This window comes from Bombus affinis, chromosome 4 (assembly GCF_024516045.1).
Source record: "Bombus affinis isolate iyBomAffi1 chromosome 4, iyBomAffi1.2, whole genome shotgun sequence".
Classification (NCBI taxonomy): Eukaryota; Metazoa; Arthropoda; class Insecta; order Hymenoptera; family Apidae; genus Bombus; species Bombus affinis.
In genome coordinates, this window is record NC_066347.1 from 15,535,421 (window position 1) to 15,554,755 (window position 19,335).

At 37.1% G+C, this 19,335-nt stretch overlaps 1 protein-coding gene across 15 annotated transcripts in view; it reads left to right on the forward strand.

The window, feature by feature from the left end:
* LOC126915400 (protein unc-13 homolog B-like) overlaps positions 1–19,335 on the forward strand; it is a 376,274-nt gene that overhangs the window by 331,247 nt on the left and 25,692 nt on the right. For 2 of the 15 annotated variants that reach the window (XM_050720025.1, XM_050720030.1), the window contains exon 9: positions 2,750–2,856. The exons of the other annotated variants lie outside the window; for them this stretch is intronic. In XM_050720025.1, coding sequence (XP_050575982.1) covers positions 2,750–2,856 — 107 coding nt within the window. The remainder of the gene's footprint in view (positions 1–2,749; positions 2,857–19,335) is intronic. 15 annotated transcript variants of the gene reach the window in all.

Genomic DNA, 19,335 nt, shown 5'->3' on the forward strand with positions numbered 1-19,335 from the left:
TGCTTTTAGTTTGCATTCGATAGTTTGAATAATTGTGAAATATTCTCGATGAATTTGCATTTCGGTAATGATTTTCATATTCGAGATATATGTTAGCACAATTGATAACATTCTGAATATTTCTCGATTTGAAGAATTAATAATATATTCACTTGTTTATATTTGCTTTCTGCTGGGACATTATTGTTATAATCATGGGTTGATTAGTAGATCGTGCAACTTGATAATGAAAATTATTCGATAATTCGACGTTTAATAAAATTTATTAGAGCATCATCGAATATTCACCGTAATTTCGGAACTATATTTCATGATTAATTCTCGATTTTCATATGCTATGTCCATTTATTGTATATATTTGTCCAGATGGCACAGTTCAATTAAGCAAACACTCGGTAAATTATCTAATAAAAAATTAAATAATCCAAATCTAATACCATTGGAATTTTCATGGTAAAAGAATCTAGCTAACTCTAGTTTCCAGTTGCGCAAATAGGGTTAAACAAATCCTACGTTTCCATTGAAAAAATTATGTATTAATCTATAGACTACTATTTCTACCTAACACGAGAACACGGAGTATCAACACCATCTCAAAAATGTCACTTCGTCGATCTTCTTAATTTATCTACCACTTCTCAAGTGTCAACTCGATCTACTTAACTTCGAGTTTAAGTCTCTTGCGTAGAGATATGTACAGATCTCATGCGTGAAGCTAGCTGTCTCGTCCCGTACGACGAGGATACGAAGTTGGCGATGATCCACGGTGCAACAAGTTTCTTATTCCAAACTGACAAGCAACGGATCTGAATGTGGCGATGCCAATTCCACCGATGCGAAAATTAACAGGTAGCGTCAGGATCGTGAACGTCCGCAGCTTGTTCGAACAACGAGATAACAGTTCGCGGTCGATTGGACTACAATCGTTAGAAAAAGCTTTGATTCTACCAATTTTTCCACCAATTGATTCTACCAATGAACTGTCTCGAATTCAGAGAGAAATTTTGCTAGATGGCAAAATGGTTTTCCGCAAAATGGATTTTCGGGTAGCAGTGGTTGGTTAGATTCGAGAACGTGCTCGTATCATATTTATCACAGGGAAATTTATTCAAAACTTCAATGATAAACTGGTCCTCTTTGCCGCTGCTGAGCTCAGTAAATACGAGCAAATATTTCACTAAGTTATCTTTATCTTTCTTAAACAAATAAGTACAGCAATTAGTGGCCTCCAATCTCTTCCAGGTTCTGTTTCATCCGAAAAGCATTTATCATTATTGTCGTTGCCTTGCTTTGCAAGCTAATATCCTGTCAAGGATCAGAACGCAAAAGAAAGACAGAAGGATTTACACGGGTTTGTTGCAGCCATTTGTCTCTTTGATTCGTCCTTGCCCATCAACATCTTCTCCTTCGTCCAGTCTAAAAATATTCAAAAATTCGCGTTTCATCCTCAGCCAACGTCTGACTGAACGTATCCACGTTCTTTTCAGAAGATATTATATATTCCTGGCCGGAGGAAATCCGTTCCTCCGCTCCATTGTTATTATTTATTGTACGATTTTCCACGTCAGCCCACAAGAATTCGCTCTAGATCCGTTTCCTCGCGAGTATCACGCTACCTCTCCACAGACACTCTTCATTCAGCAACGACTCTCTTCTCATTCTCCGCTACACCACGCTTCCATCACAATTCTCAGTTTTCGTCCCGAAGCAACTGTTATTATTCTCTTCTATCGCTTTTATTCGGGTCCCTTTCTTCGACCAACTCTTCCGCAACCACATCCATGAATCAGTTACGAGAAGCTTCCCGAGGCCACGACCTCGATCTTTCATTACGCAGAATCCGATCAACTCGGTATCCATTTGCTGCGTATTTTCGTGTCGTGTTGCCGTTGTGTATCGGCCAGTAAAACGATGCAGCGCAATGGCGTGCAACTTTGTCCCAATTTTCTGGTCGTTGCGTATTCGTATCAAAACCGAGAAACCGGCTTAACATCGTAACGAACGACGATAAGCAACGGATTTGGCTCGGTTGAATAATCGTATCGTTTGTTCTATTTGACGGCGAGAAACAGCCGACCAGCTCTGTTGTATATCTTTGTATCTCTTTGTACGCAATGACGCAACGCAATTGTCTACCCATATATCGATACGCAAGAACGGTGATACGACACGCAGACACGCAACGAAGGAATACTGGCTCCTAAACTACAGTGAAAAACTATTTGATATACTGGTCCCGCTTATGCAACTCCTTCAGTGAGAGAAAGCACGTGATCGTTTAGCGAAAAAAGAGAGAAAGAGCGACTGCCTTCACACAGCGTGCAATGTCGACACAATGTGCTGCTGGGTATATTCCGAAGTATGGAAACGCTTATGCTTTCATGACGATTGCCAAAAGTCATTTAGCAGAGAATCCCTATACCTTGGAATACGAGGAACCACGATTGCCTTTCTGGTTCCTCTATTCATTCGCCGTATAGTATCGCTAGTCTGGGCTGAATCGCCGGCGCTGCTGCGGGTGATCACGTTTTCACGACAATCGACGACCTCCGCCTCGAGACAGTCCTACACCACGTCCTTCGGTGGCCTCTGCAAGGTACCACATCCCCTCGTGGTCGATCCACTAACTACAACGAGAACTGTGTTCGAGAGGAGATTTAGCATTGAGATCTCGACGAGTGTCGAGCGTGTATGGTACGAGAGGTTGTCGAAGGACGATCCGATGACGAGGACATTGTCTTCTTTTCAGCACGACGTTTTCAGTCGACCCGGACACGCACATAGACAGCCTCGAGCAGGCCGAACAGATCGTCCTTGAGGGTACCAGCAAGTGGTCCTGCAAGATCGCCATCACAGGTGACACGATGATACTGATACCTTAGAGAGTTAAGAGTTTACTCCACCCACCGAGACCGACCGTGTCGTGAACGACACGGTTTCTATGCCGTGTAAAATGTGACACACACGTGACACACGCTTTTTCATACACGAGAATTTATGGAATTGGACCTGGTCGCGCGATCGCAGCCAGAGGAGAACGGTTCACCGTACCTGTTTGACATCCTGACTTTTAGCTTCTCTGAATATTCTTCACGCTATTGTTTTTGCTCCAGATTGGCTCGTTGTAAAGGCTCGTCTCAGATTTCCGGCAATCTGATGATATTTTAAACGTTATACTTTGAAACGAATACTTTCAATTTTCAAATTTCAAATTCGACACGGATCGTACACGACCGCGACTGTTTCAACCAGATCTCGGTAACTTCATTTCGATTGTATATTCTCGTTTTATTTGTATTCTACCTCGTCATACACGGCTATCGTGTAAGATACGGAATACAAATTAAAACGAAGCGCGTTAAAATAAAATTGCAGAAGCCAAACTCTTTCTGATCGCCTATCATCCAATGATAGAGACGCATCGATCGAGAGTTTGAGTTTTTAAAGCTACGAAATTTCAAATTCTTACATTCTTTCTGGGATATTTTCGGAACATGAAAATTGAAATAAATACGCTATATCTCTAGCAAGGATAATTTTAACAAACAACGCCTGTCAAGCTTATACGGTAACCGTAACGCCTCGAAAGCTGCCGGTTGGCGAATGGTCGACATTTCTCTTTTAATAAGGCACAAAATCACGTTACGGAGGAATCCAATGTCTTTCTGCGCACGATTTTCGATCTGATCAGCCGCAAAATCATCCACGATAAATCATGAACCGCATCGATCACGCCTCGTTGCGTCCGATATCTCGACTCGTGTACTCTGCATTCGAGGGAAGCTGGAGAAACTAAACCCCACGTCGAAGCAATTTGTGGTGCGAAGTTTCCAGATCGATGAGACAATCGACGGTATTGGTCACGTAATTCCGCCTGACAACTTTAGACACTTCGCGATTGTTTTCGTAGTTGCCGTAGTTACTCGTTCATCCTTCACAATAAAATCGTGACGCTACGTATAAACGATATCAAGCAGAATAAAATCGCAAAGTCTTAACAAATAATCTATAAAATTTAACCTTCCGAGCGCCGGTTAAAGTAACAAGATATGATAAAAATAATTTTTTCTATGACTTAAGGGTAAATTCTTTTTAGAATATTACAGATTTATCACGTGTCTGTTGAAATATTTCAAGGTAGATTTTTTAACATTTTTACTTTCGCACGTAGGATCTTGTTAATTATGGAAATGAAAAACGATAAATCTTATAGAGTTAAGTCAACTGCTGGTAATTGTTGCAGACGATTATTGAAGTACATCTTTATTCGTTAGGAAGCTGTAAAAGAAATTAAAAATTTACTAAATACGTAACACGTATTTCACAGAAATATTATTTTTTAGAAATTTTAGGAATTGCGAGTTTTTATCAGGTTTTTCTTAATTCTGTTGTTTTCTTTTATATGTGAACCGAATGTAGATGCGAATTTAGATATGAATTCAATGAAAACGAAACATGCACGTACGTATCATTATAGTCTCATATTACCCGCAAACAAGAATAATAGTAAAAGTACACGCAATAATCCATCGACTATGCTACCACTAGAACGTGATTATTTTACATAAACGTTTTACGAATTGCTCAATGATTAAACAAACGTACAAGCACGCATTAAATTTTTCACGGATTTCTATCTAGGTCTACACAATTTTATCAAAATCGATGGTCAACGATATAAATTCCACTCGGTTTTTTAATAAATATTATTACGCTCTCAAACAAATGAGAAATCTAACTGTTAAGAAATTGCTAAAATGTGAAACATCTATTTGTCAAAGAATATAAATCCTCCTTTCTATACTTTTAGCAAAAATGAAACGGAAGAGATAAGAAGGGGGTATAACACGAGTAAGAGAAATCAATTCGTGAGAATTGGAAAAATATACGTACGACATTTTGAGATAAAAGTTGATTTTCAGGTTGCGACGAAACCAAAAGAGAGAAGAAAACGCCGTGCTATCAGCGCGAAGGGCCTGCGTTTGAACATTTCGATTATCGTTCCGCGTGTATAAAAGACGCACCAACGTATCGGCAAACTGAGAAAATTGCTTTATTTTTCGAACCCTGGCCAATGACAGAAATCAATTGCTTTAGAAACAATGACGTTCGTAGCTTCGGATCGCACACTGTGATTTCGACGAGAGAAAGTAAAATAGTTGAAAATAAATATAATCAAACTGAATTTGTAATTTTTCGCGCACAGACATATCTTTTTGCTGGTTATTTTTGTGCAAATGTGTTCATTTTTGTGAACAAGCCCAACTTTTTACTCTTCTAGGCTTTGACAAAATTTAAGATATTTATCGAAATCATCGCACAGTTGATTTCTACGTCGAATGTTCGGGAGGTTCTCCGAAAAAAGCAGGACGTTCAGGAGTAAAATGTCGAGGATAAACAACACAGATTACTCAGGAAAGAACGATAATGTTATAACATAATATACCGCACGCTATTATATGATATGATCTATCAAAGAATGTTTAACATTCCTTAATGTCAAAGTAAGTGAAAGAATTTATGACACACGAAGATAAAGCTAAAAGCGGAGAGAATAGAGGAGAAGTGAAATGAAAGTTACAAAAATATCGAGAAAATATTAAGAAGAAATAAGAAGAATTCGAGATGCGCGGAAACAAGATTGAAAAAGGAGAAGAAATAAAATAACGGCGAGAAATGTATCAAAAATTTTATTACGTTTACTCCCTTTGATTGCAATGTAAACAGGATCGTGAAATAGAAAATAGCCTGTTTTAAGAAGAGGGCAACTTTTGTTAAACGTAACTGTCGAAGAAGAAGGATGTGTCATTTTAGCGACGTTCGATCAGTCAAATTCAATCTCGTTCTCCGCGATATTATTATCTGTTTCCCGCTTTAAGGGAAAAATCACGGAAGAGGAGAAGCCATGGAAAAATGGAGCTTCGATAGCGAATAATTGGTTTTATCGGAGACAGAGAACTTCTTCGAAACAGAATCCCGTAGGAGAGAAAAGGACACATGAAACAATTGTATGCATTTAAATGAAAAATGGAACGAATCGAAGTGTAATAACGGGATAGGACCATTGATAAAGACACGCCAGGTATCAGATATCAATAATTTCGAACTGTAATTAACGCGACCCTAACATTGAAACTGAACACGATACAAAGAATATTCTTGATATATTTACTGAAATTTTCTAGCGAATTTGAAGATATATGCTTTGATAGAAATATTAAGACGAATTTTGTATAATCACGCTTAATAATATTCTTGACATATTTATGAATTTTTCTAACGAATTTGAAGATATATACTTTGATAGAAATATTAAGGCGAATTTTGTATAATTGCGCTTAATAATATATTTATTTCGTAGCATACGAAATTACAATGAAACAGTTCTTCTTCCTCGGTTTAATACAGAACACGCTGACTTTTGTGGCGGTGTAACGTATAAACGCAAGATAATAATTTAATATCGCGATACTAACAAAGTTTCTCAAGCCTCCACACAATTTAACGCGCGATTGCTATCGTCGTTCGTATTTGAAGCGGACAGAATCCGCAACTCGCCGTAAGAATTTCTCTGGCGAAAAGTATTTAGGTCTGGTAAAGTTAAATGCTGGAGCCACAGGGCGACAACCAACACCGACAGGCCACGTTGCTGCTGTATAACATCTTTCTATTACGACCATTCAATGCAACTGAGGCGGCAAACGGAAGAGAGGAGAAGATCAGGGACAACAAACGAGCGAAAGAGTTTCGTAAAGTCCACGAACGACTTGTCCAGACATGGGATAAAGAGGAAGAGGAAGCACAAGGGTGCGAGAAGGCTCGCAGTCCGCCCCGAAACGATCGATAGTTCAACGTACAGGGAAGTGCAGCGGCTGCAGCGCACACGTGCAGTCCTCGCGGCCTATTCACCTGTGTGTATGCAATATGCAGCCTGGTTGTGTCTCTACTCGCACACCCTTGCTTCCACGACCTCCGCCCTAACCGTTATTTTTTCTCCGATTCCATGAAATCCATCGACACGATTTCGTACTCTGATCCATAGTTGCATGCATTTTTCCGAGTATCATTCATCTCGCAGATGAAGGATCGATCGAGTAGGGGAGGGACTATGTGGAATTGTTGTTACATTTTTTCGACGAGTAAAATATAGAGATAAAAGTTTATTTTTGCCGTGATGTCGCGTGTAGTTCTCATGTAATGTCAGTTTTGTTGCTTTGGTATAAATTTCACGTTTTACGTTACATAATTTCACGTTGTTGGTAATTCCAGGGTTTAATTAAGAACAGTGAAAAATAATGATAAAGACGCAGAAATTTATGCCTCTATGCACTGAAATATCTTACTGTTTAATCGGCGATAGAAATTTGGATACTCGTAACAATATTTTCCAAGCAAATACGAATCGCGTGTCGTTTCTTGTATTTGTCTGTCTTTCGAAAGAAAAGCTGTATTTACCCTGATTTTCCAATGAAATTCTCGCCTACGCTGGCATGTGCGTGCCAACAGCGTTTTCGACATCGTTGGTGCGAGAAGAAATTTCGAGTTAAAAGTTCAACTTGATTACACGCCACAAAGATAAGGAATCACGATGACAGTGGGGACGACGATGGGAAGATAAAACGGCGAGATGGAAGAAGGCGTAAAATTGTAATAAGAATCTGAAAAGGTTGACAGATGTATTTGGGATGAAGGATTGGAAGATACGACTGAGATGGATCGGTCTTGGCAGATGTGTTCGTGTATTATGAGAGTGAAATATCTACAGGTTGTCAACAAAATTGGGATAATACCGCCTGTGATCTATAATACTTTTATACTGTATCATTTAAAAATTCTATGGACGTCGAAGATTATACGGATAAATGTTTGTTTAAAAGAGATATTGTTTACTGAATTCGGTTCAAACGAACGACAAATTACTTTATTCGACTGTATATAAAATATCGGCAAGTCTGCGAAAAACGTGATGAAAAACGTCAAGTTTCGGATCGTCGTTTCAAACACAGCACTCGATGCTCTTGAGATATAAAATGTAACACAGTTAACGTACGGCTGAAACAGAATGCCGAAGCAAATTGAAGGTAGCATAGAAGTCAATAAATTGTAATTGCATCATTGACGTTAACGGGGTGAAAAAATTAACGTTTGTGCTTTGCCACTATTCTTTTCTTATTTCATGATACAATAAAAATTATTACAACCTTATGTGTTCAAAATTAATGAAACATTTATGGTTGCATAATCTAGAATTCTCTGCTAAAAATACGCGTGTACACGTATTTCTGTATGAAAATGAAACGGTTTAGGATAATAGGATACTCGCAATGCTTAATCGATACACGGGCATGAAGAAGCTACAAAGAACAAAATAATACACGTTCCATCTATAAAAATTACCAATCGTATAAATATGTTTCAAATAAAATTAATGATACATTATACAGAGGTACGCAAACAAACTTATTGTTCACCTAGTACATTGTATGTATTTCACGTTGGAGTATATTTTACTCGAGGAATTGGTGATCGAACGACGCGAATAAAAGCATGCGACGAAACAGAAAGCGAAGATCCCGGAAGATTTCACCGACTGCTCCAACTCTGACACAAGATATAACGTTGAAATGTCGATAGGATTGAGAAGAATGTGGAAAGATTCCGAAAAAATTCGATTTCCTGCGTGTTATTCCCGTGAGAAGCCGCGACTGACGAAATTCGCCAACGAAGTTTCTCCTAACACGTGAATTTACGAACACGGAGGTGAATATCGGGAAAAACTCCGCGTCGCTCTCTGACGAACGAGAAACTGACGATTTCTTTGAAAAAAAAATTTTTTTTTAATAAAAACAATCTGTTACTAATCTCCTATTTGATACGTAACTATTGTGTTGGCAACTAAGTGATTGCGGAGTTTGTCATTGGCTGATATTGACAAAATCCGCAATCATTTAGTTGCCAAACCAATATAATTCTGTGAGAAGAGAAAAGAGTGGAATGAAAACGTTTGATCTTGCATTGGAAATTTTAGTTTTGTTTCTATTAATTTCTGGAGGATTTATATCGTTAAAAACAATTTGGGATCGTTATATAAATATTCGAAAATGAGAAAGGTATTTCAAAGTTTTATTACACAAATTTTCCATTGGTGTTTTTAAACAAATAAAATGGGAAAGATATCGCGTTACACGGTTATATGATAGCTTTATAAAATTAATGAAACCTGTCGAGAGGGAGAGAGAAAGATGCTAATTCAAAATATCGATGAACTTTAGGATTTAGCAAAACTGAAATTTAAATTGTCGTTGATAACATTAACGTGAATGGGTAATCGGTATAGCAAGAGGATCTTTTTATTGTTAATTGAAATTACTTAAAAATTCAGACTAAAGCAATGGTTTGGACTACTTCGAATTCAGACTACAATGCCTCCAAGCGAAGCATTAGTTTTCGACTGAAAATAGACTTACTACTTTGTGTTGCTAATATAGAAATCTTGTCCGTGTTCCCATGATTGATGTAACTTGGAATATTGATAGGTTGCCAGAAAATGGAGGCATATTGATCTTGGCAGATGGTGGAGCTAACAGTAAACAAGCCCTTAACTATCTATAATGCAAGCAACGCGGACATGTACGAGAATAGCAATCTGTAAAGTGATTTATGATAAAGACACGCAAGTTACGATATTATGCAATAATTCGCAAGATTCTTAATTATTATCAAAATTTCAAGTAATCACGTTAAATTGTATATTCAACAATCCCTTGGAAACTATACTTCTACATATAATTAAATTCTTCTCGGGGATAATGCAATAGCGTAACAAGCAGCAGTCCATAATTCCATCGTGAAAGAAACATAACGACGACCTAAAAACCTTAAGAAATATGATCTACGAATTATAATACTTGCAAATTATAATACTTCTACTCGGATACTCTATATTAGAATAACAGAAGTATTGTCGACGATAGGAAAGGTATTAGAAATATAATTTTTAAAAGTGGATTCGTTTAATAGATACTACGTTTACACGTTTGAGCAGGATTTTTTGAAACACTCTGAAGGAAGTCTATAAAAAAAATGGTTATTTGAATCATTAAATAATTGAATTGCATGAGAAATGTCCAATCAAACTTTTTAGTACCAGCTACGTTTTAATTGATAATTACGATAGCTTTTAAAGGACTTTCTTCTCTTTATATTTGCAAAATAATCGGCAAATAGCCATTTAGTCATTCGAAATTAACATTTGCAAAAATACGCCGTGGAATCATTTACTCTCTGTTCGCGCAGTGAAAAGGATTAAAGCGTTCCTGGAACATTCGCATAGTCTTTATCGCATTCAAAAACGCTCTGCGTAATTTCTATGGATGTTCGTACGTCGCGTGCATAAACGGACACGCGTTACCACTTTCATGTTTTAATTTTACAAGAACGGGGAACGAAAACGAGCATTCGCTGGCCTCGTGTAAACGCACCGAGGGAGGAACGTGGCAGAGAAAAAAAGGTAAAATCAGCAATTTATTCTGGCGACAGTTTCAACTCGCGCAATTCAAAGTAACATTAATCGAATCTCTCTCTTTCTGGACGCCGCGAAGAAAGTTTCTTCATGGCGTAAAACCTAGCCAAGAAAAAAGAAAGGAAATTTTTAGTCCACTCTGTGAGCTGCCTTCAGAAGTCGCGACGTTACTAATTCGATTTCGTTCGTTCGGTCTTGGAGATCTGGCTGGTCGAAGCAGGCACGAGGAAACGTAGAACGAAACCGACGTTCCTTTCCTCTGTTTCCTCCGATTCTCGAGATTCGTCGATAAACGAGCAAGATAGAACTCGCTGGAGAAAACGAATCGAACTTTAAACGCCTTCGTGCCTTGGAACGAGCGAATGAGAAGAAAATGGAAAAGAAAAGCAACGAGAATAAACACGGCACACGTACCGCTAGCTTGCGATAAGTTTCGTTTCTTTGAATGACGAACGAGGACGAAATGGTGGCAATACAAAGTCCCACGTAGAATTCGAAAAGACGGCGAGATAGTCGAATTGCGTCTCTTTGATCTCCGCTGCTTCGTTCCATCGTACGTTTAGCATCTCTGTTTGCAGGTTGCTTGAATTTTTCTATTCTAAATATTCGGATTTGCTTCGCTATATTCCACGTTCGTGATGCGATTGAAAAGAAGAGGTGGCCACGAGTTCTCATAAGAGAACGTGGTATATCCTTTTTCTTTAAGATCGTGTGGGAAAACATGAAAGTTTCTGAGTATTTTCCAGGCACTTTTATCGTAGATGCTATAATCTTCGTGATTTCCTCCGGCTAATCTTTCTTCAAAAAGCTTCTTAATTTCGAGGAGAATAAATCATCGGTGCGAAAAATAATTACAAGCTACGTGTACATATATCAGAACTATTAAAATTTCTTTGAATATTTTCCTCGATACCAGGATTTCTTAAAACAGGAAAAGGATTAACTATCTAAGAGGAATTGATAGTCGCAGGATTAAAGTACAGTAGTTAGTAAAATTAACAGCGGTCGAGATTCTGCTTCGAGGCTATAACCGAGACTGCCATTTCATCTCATTTAGAAACGAAAAAGTAAATATACGATGGGATGCTATATACAACAACCTCGAAGAAAAGGATTATTAGCGGGCAAAAATTTCAATTGGAAGAAGGAATGAATGAGAGGAAGTTTTGGGAGCAAAGCGCGCTGAAAATCGGACGTAGGAAAATGTGCCGCGTTAGTAAGCGGATGAATTCGAAAGAAAACTTTTCTCGCGTCGAAAAAATGAACGACTTTACCGGGCTTCCACGAGGCTGCGAATTTAAGAGCATGAAAGGTACAACCGCGAAAAAAGGAAAGAAGGAACGTGGCGGGTATTAAGTAAGTTGAAAGAAAAAGGAGCGTAAAGGAAGCGTCCTGCATTGAGCAACCTTCTCCGGCTCTTGTACTTGCGATTCGTTCAAAATGACGGTGATCGAGGCAAAGTTAAATAGAAAGTCGGGAAAAATGTTGAATAGCGAATATCGAGATTTAGCGCGGAAAACGCAGTTTAAGAAGAAATTTACTAATTTACAAAAATAAGGAGAGGGAGATTTAGATACGGAAAATAAAATCGTAAAAGTCGTGAACAAAAGGATCTCTGTGATCTTAAGCGTCGAGAGAGAAAGGAAAGAATCGAAGAACAATGGCGAGTAAGCATAAAACTGTCGAGAAGCAGAAATCTTCCTTTAGTAGCGTTAATTGCTGATTTCTAGAGAGTCGAACAGAGAGCCAATCGATACTGGACCGATTGAATTGATTTCACGGCTACTGCTCGTTAAAAGATAGAACTCGTTCTGAGCAGTTGCTCGATTAAACGTTTCCCAACTTAACGATTCGTTTGAACAGGCAGCAACGAGAGGAAAGTGACAATTGGCTATGATATTTGGGTCATGTTTCCTTTGGCCATCGACACTGAAATGATAAACATTGGAACGGAATTACGCAATTATTGTGAATCGCGCCTGTAGCGAAGCGAAATTCTATTCGACTTTAGAGAAACCGAACAAGTACTGAAAAATGTCAGTACTTGAGAGTTAAAGAATAACTGTAGCTTTTTGGCGTGATTTTCAAAGAACTGACGGTCCAAGATTATTCAAAGGCGCTTCAACGTTATTTCGTGGATTATTCGGTATCGTCGTAAAGACATATTTCAAAGTCAATGTAATTTCAAAGATATTCCAAGATTATCGCAGACTTGCGTCAAAGACGTTTAAACATTCTTTTTAAAAAATATTATATCTGATCATTAGATAATTAAAGCATTAAATTATTACTTGTCGTCAAGATGCGTTTCCATCTTTCCGTACGCATATTCGTTCAAGAGAAACCAGAAGCAGTAACGCTTCGTCGATAAGATTTTAAATAACGTGAAACCATGTCACGAACGGAGGAAAATTCAGAGATTAAGTATAGCGATCTTAGCCATGGAGCGATTACGGCAATTAAAGTGTTTCTGAGAGGAAGACGAGAGAAAAAGAAGGACGAGCGACGAAGGAGCAAAGAGAAACGAAACCTGCCTGGAGGAGGAGAATGATCATTAGAGTAATTGCTGTCTCGTCACGAAGCGGGTCAACAGTTTTTCCTCTTTCTGAACTGTGCTACACGCGCCGTCGGACGCCATCCGCGGCCGAAACTTCGCTATGACGGATGGTTCACCGATGAGAACGTCGGATCGTGAAAGTCGCAGAGATCTTCCAGATGGTCGAGTTGGAGCAGCGTTTTGTCTTTGCAAACTTGTTGCGATGCAATTAGGTATTTGGATAATTTACTGCGTTAAATTAAGAGGGAAACATACAAGATGATTCTAAAAATACAAATTCTAGACAATTTGATGCTACTGGAGTGGAAGAAGGGCTGTAGTGAAAATATTTGTACTTGAAGCCTTTGTTTATAATTTTACCGAATTTGTTTATAAATGCCGATACTGGAAAATATTATTCTCTGATGGTTTAGACAAATTTTAAAGCGGCGGTAGAAGAAACAGCTCAAATGGAAACATAATACTCGAAGCTTTCGTTTCGTAGCAACTGGGTTTGTGTGTAAGCTAGTATTTTAATTTTCCGTGTGTAGAATATTATTTGATTATGAAAAAGAAAATTATAATATTTTATAATTATTACAGATATCTTATTTCTAGACTAGATTTCTTATTTCAATTTGAAATCTAACCACCAGTAATTTTTGCAAATATTTTTATCTGGTATCGGAAAAATAATAATAATACTAATACGATATGACAGAAAACAAAGCGTAAAAGATATAGATATATAAATATTTACTTTGTAGGTTGTCTTACATTATAGAAGGTTAAATTGTAGCATAGGAAAGTGAACCTGAACGCTTTTTGAGTCGATACAAAATTTCTGCAAAAAATCCTACATATTGACAGACAAGTTAACAGAGCGCATAGGGGCAATTGACATAAAAAGAAATATAATTTGATACTGATAGTAGTAATAATAAGCAACTTCTATTTAAAGTTTTCGGTCATCTATGTAAAGCGTCTCACGTCAATATAAACTCTTTGATCTAAAACATGGGATAACTAACATACAGAATCCTATTAGAATTAAGATTATCCATGATACGTGACATCAATACGTGTAGTTTCTGATGGTAGCTGCATCGAACATCTACTGTGAAATTATGGTGTAATCCAAAATACAGAGTTAATTATCTCTGAAACGGAAGATTCGTGAATCTATCAAAGGATTGGTCTCTTAAAGAAAGGAAGGAATGGTCAGAGGAGTACCATTTATCAAAGCATTCGTTTCAAACAGAGTTCTGCTAAAATACGTCACAAAATTTTGTCTCTCAAACCATAAAGATATCCGCTACAGAAGAAACGTAAGAAATATTTCGAAGAAGACACTTGACGAATTTTCAGTGAAATTAAGCGAGTAGAACCGGATGAAAGGAACGAGGCGACGAACAAAAGAGACTCGAAATGTATATATAAAAAATAGAAAGAAAATTTCTAGAAGAATAATAACGAAAGAGGAACAGAGTGAATAAGAAGTAATCCAACAAGTTTCTCAGACGAATAACGTCGAAGAGAACGTGGAAAAAATATTCTTCGTTTACGAGGCTCGAATCAGATTCTTTAGTTGTCCGATGGTGTTCCTTAATTTTAATAAAAGCGACTCGTCTGTTCTCCTTCAAACACGAGATCAGATTCACGAGAAATATTAAACATCTGGCCTAATTACAAGATTTCTTACAACCAACGCTCGAATCTCGTAATTAAACGAATACTACCTCGTTAAGAACGTTTGACATTTCCTAAACCCAACGAAAGCGAATATTTTACTTCCGAACGAGTAGCGAACCTTTACGTTCAACGATGTTCCCCACGTTCTCGAAAACGGATAAGCATATTAGATTGCAAAATGCAAAATATTCAAGATATGCAAGATATTCGACCAAGATATGCGAGAAATTGCAAAATATGCGAGAGCTTCGAGCTCTTCGCCTACAGTGTATATCCTTATATACTGAAAGTATGACGTTTACTTACAGTACAGTTTTCATAAGAATTGAAGGCTGATTTATTCAGTTTTGCGTCGTGTATCTTTTGTTTGAAATTGTTTCGCTGTCCTTTTCGCTATGGTACAACGAATACGCACAAAATTCGAGTTATTCTTCCATAGGAATTAAAAGCCAGTTATTTTACGGCCATAAACGTACATACGTAACGTGTATATTTTCTACGAGGATGGTGCTACTATCGGTGGATTCACTGTTGGTTTTCTAAATTTTCTTCTAGCGACACGAGTCTTGAATATGAACCGTGACACTCGTAAGAATAATATTTTTGGAGAACAACGTTAAAAACGGTATTTTTGAATAGGAAAGACACGTAGATCCCAACAAAACAGTACGCCAGAACTCGATTCGTCCAAATTCGTGTAATTGGAATTCACTGATTTTTCTCATTGCCTATAACTTTTCGTACATCTAATAGAAATTCAAATATACAATTCGAACAAATAGATCCAATATATATAATCGAATCAATTTAATCGGCTACGGATTAAAATTTCATTCCAACGAGTGAAATTCTATCGTGTTTCCATTAGCAAATTTATTTCGTTAAAAAGCAACGTTTATCGCTACGGTCCGTCCAGATCAACTTGGTATAGGTCACGGTCGTTATACGTTACGTACGCAGGTGTAGCGACTCTTGTGGTGAGCAGAAGATTCTTAACGTCGTACGATATGCTTTGCAAATCGGCCCATGGAGCGTTTCGTGAGAATAATACACTGGGGGGAAACTGGGATAGCCAACGAGGGTGAATGGAAATGGGAAGAGTTAAAGTGTATTTGGGCGAGAGGGTAGCTTGGCTAACAGTCGGCGTTACTTCCGTTTCCGCCCCAGTAATCAAATCTCTTGACTCGGTGGGCGCAAATTAAAATCGTTGGCTGGCAACTGCGAAACGCGGCTGGCCCGTGGCAGCTCCACGATATTCAGCAACGGAAACACGAAGAGTGCTGCGCAACGATCGGTGGAAAGTAAGAGACAAAAGGACATTCGCGTCGAGAGAACGCCGACAATGAGGCCTTTCATCGCCTCGATCTGTTCTAGAGAGCAGCAACACTCGAATTCGACGCGGAATCGTAGAAATTAGACAAATGATTCTTTTTTCTCTTTCTCTGTTTCTTTTCTTTTTTTTTTTTTGTGGATAATGCACGAATTCAAAGTTCGTGAGAAGCTTGGAGTGTTAAGGTAACTGGAAATCGTGTGTCGTGACGAAGATTCTTCTTGGGTTTTGTTAGCTTCTAATCGAAATGTATGTGTTTGAAAGATAAACGTAGAATGAAAGATACTTGGAGAAGATGAGGTAGCAAAATACGAAACGTTATAGAAATGACGTAATTTTAGGAGATACGTTGCTTGAAACAATGAAAAGACAGTGCTGGTACAAAATTTTTATTACCTCGACCATGCAAGCGGAAGTCTTCAAGAATTCTATAAGCTTGCTAGGCTGATACTGTTATTCGTGCGATGCGGCAATAAAAATTGAACTTTCTGCTATGATAAAAATTTTTCAACGACCATTCAAAAGAAATATACAGACGCGGGTGATAGAAGAAAATTAAGTAACACAGAAAACGGTCCTCGAATCTGTCTCGGGATATAAGGAATTGATCCGGTTAAAAAGAATAACGAAAATAAGAAGGTTAGATCGAAAGGAATTATGAAGAGAAGAGTACGAATGAGACAAGAGAGTGAAACACGTAAAATCAACAAATTCCATTCCATTGTTTAAAAGGTACTTGATCGATTCGAAATATTTCACTGGTTTAATATGTTTTAATAAATAAAATGAAAAATATATAATACTGTAGCTTTTAATACTACTTCTCATTCTTTCTAAACAAACAATTTCTTGAAACAATCAAGTTCGATAAGTAGAGCACCGAATTGATAAATGAAATATTGAACGCAAAAAATGATCTCCAGTAAATCAACACTGAAAATACCAAAACAAAAGCTGACATTCTGCAACTCAATTATCGAAATGTACTTTACGCGAGTTTGCACGAATGTTTACTAACTTTGTATATTTACGAGCCATCACGCGGTCGAATGTTTGTAGGAAAAACACGTCTGACCTGTTCGATTCGACTTCAAATATTCGACTAAGGAATGGTTTTCCCATGTCCCATGAACAGTACAAATTAACCGATGTGTGTTCGTGAGAGAGTTGGTTCGTTTATCTTCAGACTTCCTGGTGTCGCGCAAATAGAATAATGCAAGAACAGCAGAGTACACGAGACGCGTTGTAAGGTCGATAAAGGGGCTGAAAATATATTTTATTCGATGATAACGTAAAATTTTAGGATCCTTTTATTTATAAAGGATCTTGTCATTTTTTAACGGTCGAAATATCCATCAAAAAATATTAAAAATATCGTAGAAATAATATTTTATTCGTCTTCTTAATAAGATATTTTCGCGTTAAAAACATCAAGTTCAGGATGGGTGAAAAATTGATTTATAAGTTAAATATTGCATTGGAATTTAAGTGGTTTCGTAGAGAGGAAATAGGGAATTTTATGTTTAATAGACTTTAGGTTTAAAACGAGGTTTTGCGCCTGATCAGATGCTATTTTTACTTCTTCTCAAATTCTACTGGCAAAATTAAAGAAATACAACGTTCTCCGGAAGATCGGAAAAATCAAGTGAACAAATTGAGAAACGTTCATTCAAGACTGAACACGATCAGTAATTTCATTGTACAATCCCATCCAATATCATGCAAATTTAGTGCCCCAACTTTTATAGTGAAATAGCATCTTCTATCTTTCTTCTTCCATTTGCTAGAGTTTAGATATAAAACTATAGCTCGACTCTACTATTCCTTTACTTTACTCTCTATCATAAAAATAGATTAAAAAAAAGAAAAAATACACGTCGCAACGTTTGGAGTCTGACGGTACACTTGGAATGAAAAGAGAAAGTCAACGATTAAATATCTCTAAATTATTTCTTTGCCAGAATTTGTAGAATTTAGATCTTTTTAAAATGAATGAAAAAAGAAAACTTTTCCACGTGTTTGCTGATATTTAAATTTCCAATATAACGCACTTTCAAAATAATACTATTTCTCGGTTAATCTACATAATTTATTTATTAATTCTTAAATTTTTCCAAACTTTCAACATTTTAATTATCAATTTTTCTTCTACTTTCCAGTATATGAATAACAGTTAATTGTTGATATTATTAATGAAAGCTCGCATAAGTAAATCGCGGCTAGGTAGATCGTTCGAAAATTTCATTGACATTGCACTTGACTTCATCAGCATCTGAATAGTCGTGCCGGTATTACCCGTTTATTGACCATCAATTAATTAGCTGGCTAATTGAAAGTTTGATTGGCCAAGCCAGCTGTAGCACTACTACAACATGGGCATATTATTGCGAGTTGGTTCGATCTGCTGCCGGAAATCTCGGCGATTAGTAAATCGAAACGGATTGATCCTCTTGAAAAGATAAATCGTCCACTACGTGTAGTTAGTTTGATATTAATTTTTATAAATGCTATCTGATTCGAAATTTGTTGATGTAAAGTGTACGATAAAAATTGTGTTATAAAAAGGGACAGACTCTTAACGTAAAAGTAAGTCGAAACGTGATGAATAATTTTTGAGAATTTTGGAAATTCATCGGGGCATAATTTGATTCGGTAAACTTCTCGTTATATGGAGATAATTTGTGTAATACTTAGTAAATTATCCATTTTTATCGACTATTTTCAATTTTATTGTTATTTAATAGTTAATGGAAAGATTTTGCTTCGGATGATGGATATATTTTGTTATAAATTATATACGAACGAAACAGTGAAATAATTAAAAATTCGTAATTTATTTTTCGATCGCTTGCAATTGAAATTATTGGAGAAATTTTAAAAAGAATAATCCTTACGTGGTGGCAACTATTTCACAGCAGAGTTTTCCTTTATAATTCGATTTATGCTTCGCCACGAAGTTAATTAGAATTTAATTAAGTTAAATAGAACTAATTAAAACTATGACAATATCTGAATCACGTCTCGAAGTTTATCGTTTACGACAACGTAACAACAAGCGTCTATGAGATTTAACTAAAGTTCTCCATCGTTCTGCATCGCATCGTGCAGATCACAAATGTTAAAGTATCGAATAAAACCTAAATGATCGTGTTAGAAAATTAATATGACTTGAACATTTCACCAAATCGTTTCAATGTTCTAGAGAAAAATTTCAGGCTGTATCGAATCAAATTATTACTTACTCGTCGAATTTCC